General features: G+C 39.7%; 1 protein-coding gene across 1 annotated transcript in view; it reads left to right on the top strand.

The window, feature by feature from the left end:
- LOC125037787 (zinc finger protein 628-like) overlaps positions 1 to 7,500 on the top strand; it is a 29,168-nt gene that overhangs the window by 20,756 nt on the left and 912 nt on the right. The window contains exons 4-6 of the mRNA XM_047631005.1: positions 2,954 to 3,151; positions 5,207 to 5,310; positions 6,900 to 7,106. Coding sequence (XP_047486961.1) covers positions 2,954 to 3,151; positions 5,207 to 5,310; positions 6,900 to 7,106 — 509 coding nt within the window. The remainder of the gene's footprint in view (positions 1 to 2,953; positions 3,152 to 5,206; positions 5,311 to 6,899; positions 7,107 to 7,500) is intronic.

Below are 7,500 nucleotides of genomic sequence, written 5' to 3'. Positions count from 1 at the left end.
TTCATCATATATGGCCAAATAATAAGTTTTGATATTGGAGCAACATTAAATTAAGGTGACCGTGTTGTGGATAATTCGCGTTGGCCTGCTGATATATTCTCAACTGAAACGAGAATATATCAGGAGGCTAACCTTGTCTGTCGGTATGTGAGTATGATACAAATAGCCATATATATATATTGTTGTTGTCATTATATATATATTGTTGTTGGCATTATATATATATATATATATTGTTGTTGTCATTATATGTATATATTGTTGTTGTCATTATATATATTGATGTTGTCATTATATATATATATTTGCCAATATATATATTGCTGTTGTCATTATATATATATATATATATATTGTTGTTGCCATTATATATATATTCACACATATATGAGTAAGCAAGCGAATTAGAATATAATATATAAATGTACAATCATCTATATACCTGCCTATCTATCAATCAATGAACCTATCTATTAGCCTATTGGTATATAGAAATCAGAGGCACTGGTGGTAATGGAAGCAATGCCAGTCAAAATCAGTGCCAAATTGGGTAAAAGTGCCATTCCTCTTAACCCATTCGCCCCATGTGGCAAGAATACATGCCATGCCCACTTTAATACACGTTTATTTATTGTATTTACACATAGATGGCTCTACAAGTTCTTAATCACCAAATAGCCAGTTATTAGAAACTACCTATCTCACCTGTTTACTCTTTTCTTTTCATTTTAAAAAAGGGTCTTTTGTATCATTTCTTTGCCAAAAATATTTTAATGACAATTTTATAATCATAACATCAATTACAATAATAACCGTATCGATAGCAATGGTATTAATAAGAAAAACATATTTTCCCGCCAATTCAAGGAATGAGGAAATCAGGATCGGTCACTAGGGCTACTGATACACTCCTTGCCGGCTGAGCACACGTGGAGCCATCTGTATGTAACAACATTCACCAAAAACTATAGGGGACAGAGCGTAAATCCTTGTTGGTTGAGTTAACAATATGAAATAACGACATAAATCCGGGGCGAATGGATTTAAAGACCAGCGACACTGGCATAGTTATTTTGAAAGGTTCTTAGAAATGAATGCAAATTGGAAGGAAGTATTTTTGGTTAAAAGGTAAATGTGTTTCTCAATTCAATTATTTTCATCTTGATTATGATGATTAATATTAATGATGATAATAAGGAAAATTGTAATATTAATGATAATGTAAATGATAATGATAGTAATGATAATGATAATAATAATATTAATAATAATACTAATAATAAACGTCATTATCATTACTATTATTATTATTGTTATTAGCATTATTATTACCATTCTTCTTCTTTTACCTATTCATTTTCTTCTTATTATTATCATTATCATCATCCTCATCCTCATCTTTATTATTATTATTATTATTATTATTATTATTATTATTAGTATTATCATTATTATTATTATCATTATTATTACTATTATTTTAATCATCGTTATCATTATCATTATTATGGTCATCATTATTATTATCATTATCAAATTTCTTATTCTTATTATTATTATCATCATCCTCATCATTATTAATTAGTTTTATTACTATCATCCTCATTATCATCACCATCATCATCATCATCCTTAATTAATCTATCTATTTTTTCATGAAATAATATAATTTAAAAAAATGCTAACAGAAGACGAAATCGTAATATACTTACAGGTAACCCTCATGCCATAACATTTTTTTTTTTTTTTTTTTTAATTAGAACCAATTATCCCAATTAATGCAAACAATAACCGTACTCCAAGCTTTCTTTACAATCATTTTGAAGTAATGCTAAAATGTTCTTCTTGCTCCAGCTAATCAACGTGAAGAAGTTAACCCATTAGCCCCGGATTTATGTTCTGTCCCCTGTAGTTTTTTGGTGAATGTTGTTACATACAGATGGCTCCACGTGTGCTCAGCCGGCAAGGAGTCTGTCAGTAGCCCTAGTGACCGATCCTGATTTCCACATTCCTTGAATTGGCGGGAGAATGTGTTTTTCTTTTTAATACAATTGATATCGATACTGTTATTATTGCTATTGATGTTATGATTGTTAAATTGTTAACATTTAAGACAATAAAATAATGCAAAAGACGCTTTCCAAAAGTCGAGGAAAAGGGCAAACAGGTGAGATAGGTTGGACTAATACCCGACTCCTTGGTGACTAAGCATTTGTAGAGCCATCTATGTGTAAAGACAATAAATAAACTTGTATTCCAATGTGCATGGCATGTTCGTGGCGATTGTGTTAACAAAGAGTAACCTACCTCTCATCCTCTTCTTATTTTGCTCTCCTATTGAGCTTTATTTATTTATTTATTTCTGGTCAGTGAGGTTGAAGGAATGAAAGCAGTCAACAGCTGTGTTTTTCCAAGCCGCTTTATATTCAGTCTTACTTTTTACCTTTCGAAAGCAGGAAATCCCACTCCCGTATTTAACATAAAAAAATATCAAGAATAAAGAAAACACACACTTAATTGCTCTCTCTTTTTCCCTTCTCTTGTTTCTTTCTTGAATAATTTCCTCATTTCCTCTTCATTTACCACAAGCATCCTCCTTTCTTTTTTTTTTTTTTTTTTTTTTTTTTTTTATCTATTCCCATATTTCTTCATTTTTTATTTATTCCATTCTTTCCTCTTCCTATTTCCCTTCTTCCCTTCTTACCACAAGCACATATAATCTACACTAACCCCTTACCCCTTCCAACATTTAATTATTCATTGATCTATTCCCTTATTTCCTCCTCCCTTATTTATTCCGTTATTTCCTCTACCCTTCTTCCTTTATTTTCACAAGCATATCCAAACTAACCCCTCTCTCCTTCCTATATTGCTATATTTATCTATACATTCCTACATGTCCTCATCTCTTATTTATTCCATTATTTCCTCTTCCCTTTCTCCTTTATCCCAGGTGAGACCCCGTACGCCTGCGAGGAGTGTGGCAAGACCTTCACCTTCCAGCAAAGCTACCACAAGCACATCCTCTATCACTCGGACGACAAACCTCACCAGTGCTCCTACTGCGGGCGAGCCTTCAAGGAGATGTCCACGCTGCACAACCACGTCAGGATACATACAGGGGAGAAGCCCTTCGTGTGCGAGACTTGCGGTGAGTGTTGGGAAAGGGGGGAGGGGGAGGGGAAAGGGAAGGAGGAGGGGGAGGGGAAAGGGAAGGGGAGAGGGGAAAGGGAGGGGAAGGGGAGAGGGGAGGGGAAAGGGGGAGGGGGAGGGGAAGGGGAGAGGGAGGGGAAGTGAGGGGAGGGGAAGGGGAAGGGGAAGGGGAAGGGGAGGGGAGGGGAAAGGGAGGGGAGGGGAAGGGGAGGGGGGGAGGGGGAGGGGGAGGGGGCGGGGAAGTGGAGGGGAGGGGACGGGGAAGTGGAGGGGAGGGGAAGGGGAGAGGGGAGGGGGAGGGGAGGGGGAGGGGGGAGAGGGAAGGGGAGGGGAGGGGGGGAAAGAAAGAAGGAAAGAGGAAAAGGGGTTGATGGTGAGGGCAAGGATGTGAGGAGGAGGGGAAGGGGAAGGAAAAGGGAAGAGGAAAAGGGAGGGAGGATGGGGAAGCTGATGCGGGTAGAGAAAGGGAAGTGACTTTAGGATGGGGAGGGGAGGAGGAAGGGGGAGGGTAATGGTGGGAGGGGGGAGGAGAGGAAATTTTAACTGGGGACTATAGGAGGGGAGTAGGAGGTAGGGGTGGGAGGGGGAGGGGGAGGGGGATGAAGATAATTAGTAGGAGGAAAGTTGTTGGAGAGTTGGAGAAGTGGTGGAGATGCAAGTCGGGAAGAGCTGCGTAGAGATGTTGAGAGAGGGAGATGCTGTTGGAAAAGGGATGGTATGTATGTGTATGTATGTGTATGCGTGTGTGTATGTGTGTGCGTGTGTGCGTATGTGTGTTGTGTAGTTATTTATATTAATGTGTGTTATAGTCTTAAGGTCTGATAGTTTAGGATAACGAGAGCGATATATACATATATATGCATATATGTATGTATGGCCATACCCGCCCCATAGGAGGAAGGAAGCCTGTGCTACTTGATATTTACCTCCGGAAGCCTGAGGATCCCCAGCGCCCCCCCCCCCCCCCCTCCCCCCATGGTGCGATAAAGGATTCGCGCAGACGATCGCTTGGCATAGGGCGGGGCCAGGGAGCCGGGGGGGGGGGGGGAGAGGGGGAAGGGAGAAAGGGGGGTAGGGGGGGGAGAGGGAGGGGGGAGGAGCGAGTGAAAAGGTGCTCGAATATAACCCGTTGTCGTGCTAGGAGCTGCGTAAGGTCGCTGTGTTATTTTGTACGTCGTCACCAGTGCCATACCCGGCCTGGCACTGAAGGTTATTTTTAGTAAGCATAGATTTAGAAATATAAAAAATGCGTATATAAATGAATGAATAAATGATTAGATAATTGATAGTGATGATAATAATAACAACGACAAGAGCAAATTAAAATAATCATAATATTAATGATGATAATAATGATAACAAATATCATCGAAAATATTACACTGAAAAGAGAGAGAGAGAGAGAGAGAGAGAGAGAGAGAGAGAGAGAGAGAGAGAGAGAGAGAGAGAGAGAGAGAGAGAGAGAGAGAGAGAGAGAGAGATTTTTCCTTCATTTTCCTTTTCCTTTTTCTAGAGGGTATTCTAATAGAAAGATATATATTATTTCTCTCTCTCTCTCTCACTCTCTCTCTCTCTCTCTCTCTCTCTCTCTCTCTCTCTCTCTCTCTCTCTCTCTCTATCTCTCTCTCTTTCTCTCTCTCTCTCAGTATTACTTCTATCTCTCTCTCTCAGTATTACTTCTCTCTCACTCACTATTCCTTATGTCCCTCTCTCTCTCCCTCTCACAATTTCTACTCTCTTTATCTCTCCCTCCCTCTCTTGCTCCCTCTCCCTCCCCCCCCCCTCTCTCTCTCTCTCTATCTCTCTCTTTCTCTCTCTCTCTCTCTCTTCCTCCCTCCCTCCCTCTCACTCTCTCTCTCTCCCTCCCTCCCTCGCTCCCTCTCCCCCCCTCTCTCTCTCTCTATCTGTGTGTGTGTGTGTGTGTGCGTGTGTGTGTGTGTGTGTGTGTGTGTGTGTGTGTGTGTGTGTGTGTATGTGTGTGTGTGTGTGTGTGTGTTTATGTCCCTGTGTCTCTCTCACAATTCCTTCACTCACCTACCTTCATTCTTCCCAGGAAAAGCCTTCAGACAGCGGGTGTCCTATTTGGTGCACCAGAGGATCCACACTGGCGTTATGCCCTACACTTGTGACGTGTGCAACAGATCCTTCAGATATAAGGTAAGATAAAGAGAGAGAGAGAAAAAAAAGATAGATAAATGGGTGAAATGGATAAATGAATGAATCCTTTAATCGGTGAATAAATGGAGGATGGAATGAATGAATTTATAGATAAAGGACTGAATAGAGAGATAGATGAATAAATTAATGAATAGATAAGTAAGTAAGTAAGTAAGTAAATCAATAAGCCGATAAGTAAATAGATGAATATATAAATAAATGCTTAAATAAATAAATAAAAAGAGACATAATCAGAATAACGAATAAATAATATAACATGATAAGGACATACAAGAAGCATTTTGTTTCGTTTTGAGTTTCACGTTAAAGATAAAATATGAAAATGGAAGAAGGTCTATTTGCTAATTAAAAATACAATGATAATGATTAAAAACGGAAATATTTAAGAAAGAAAATACAAGATATGAAATGAGGAGGAGTTTGCTTTGTTCCATAAGCTCTCTTTTTTATGCAAATGAGTGTTTATAAACTACTTGTGTCAGAGTGGCAAGGATGGAGCTCATTGCAACAAATGTAGAGGGCATGAATGGGAAACAAATATTGACTCATTACTCATGATATTACGTATTCATCGTGCATGAATTACATACCTTGCATTGTGGAAGATTTTTCATAAACCTTTAATGTAATGAGTATCATTTCTTAAATCACTTGTCGCGTCTTACTTGTAATTGTCATTGTGGTATTTACGAAAGTCAAGAAACTTTGATAACGATGATTACGAGGTAAACTATTGACATTTGACTAAAAAAAAAAAATCTTGATATGCATGATCCATCCAAGGTTTGTTCTCTGCTATGTTAGTGATGACACTGTAATCATAAAAAGACGATCTCTCTCTCTCTCTCTCTCTCTCTCTCTCTCTCTCTCTCTCTCTCTCTCTCTCTCTCTCTCTCTCTCTCTCTATATATATATATATATATATATATATATGTGTGTGTGTGTGTGTGTGTGTGTGTGTGTGTGTGAGTGTTTGTGTACATACATACATATATACATACATACATATATATATATATATATATATATATATATATATATATATATATAGAGAGAGAGAGAGAGAGAGAGAGAGAGAGGAAGAGAGAGAGAGAGAGAGAGAGAGAGAGAGAGAGAGAGAGAGAGAGAGAGAGAGAGAGAGAGAGAGAGAGAGAGAGAGAGAGAGAGAGAGAGAGACAAGGAGAGAATGAAAGAAAGAGAGATAGAGAGATTGAGAGATAGACAGATAGTTAGATAGACAGACAGAGAGAGACTGTCCTCTTATTGACGGCCAAAAGAATCTCCTTTCATCGTCATATCTCTCATGACAAATAATTTGCTTTATCACGTATGATACGTATATCACTTAGATAAGATCATTATGGCGAATATATCATTAAGAGTTGAATGCAAAGGCCTACCGAGAGAAAATACCCACAGAGTAAACATTAAAAAAGAAAAGAAAAAAAGATAAATACATGACCTTCTTCCCTTTTCCATTCCGCCGAGGAAGGAAATTCAATTTTCGTCTCAAAATGCCCAGCTTTATTCCCGAGTCCTTGAGATAAATCGGCATCCTCCTCGAACAGGTGAGTCTGCGCTCCCATCGCTGTGAGCCCAACGCTGGCTCTTCGCCGGCAGGAGGAGGAGCAGGAGGAGCAGGAGGAGCAGGAGCAGGAGGAGGGTCTCGGAAGGAGGTCGCAGGAGGAGAGAGGGGAAGAGGGAGCCCGGCGACGCCCAACCCCGCCCACGCTCCGCTCCCGCCCCTCACGCCCCTGCGGACGGCGGCCACCACGGTCAGTGCCCTCAGGTTACGTATATATACATAGTAGCATATATGCTTAGACACACGCACGTACGCACAAACACACACAGGGACACAGACACAAAATACACACACAAACACACACAGGGACACAGACACAAAATACACACACAAACACACACAGGGACACAGACACAGAATACACACACAAACACACACGCACATACACAAAACACACACACACACACACACAAACACATACACACACAAAACACACACACACAAAACACACACACAAACACACACACACACACACACACACACAAAGACACATAAACACACAGAAACACACACACACAGACACACACACACGCACGCACATATATCAAAACAAACAAACAGCGACAACAACAAAAACGCAAACG

Source organism: Penaeus chinensis, chromosome 24 (genome assembly GCF_019202785.1).
Source record: "Penaeus chinensis breed Huanghai No. 1 chromosome 24, ASM1920278v2, whole genome shotgun sequence".
NCBI lineage: Eukaryota > Metazoa > Arthropoda > Malacostraca > Decapoda > Penaeidae > Penaeus > Penaeus chinensis.
This window is presented reverse-complemented; position numbering and strand designations above follow the sequence as displayed.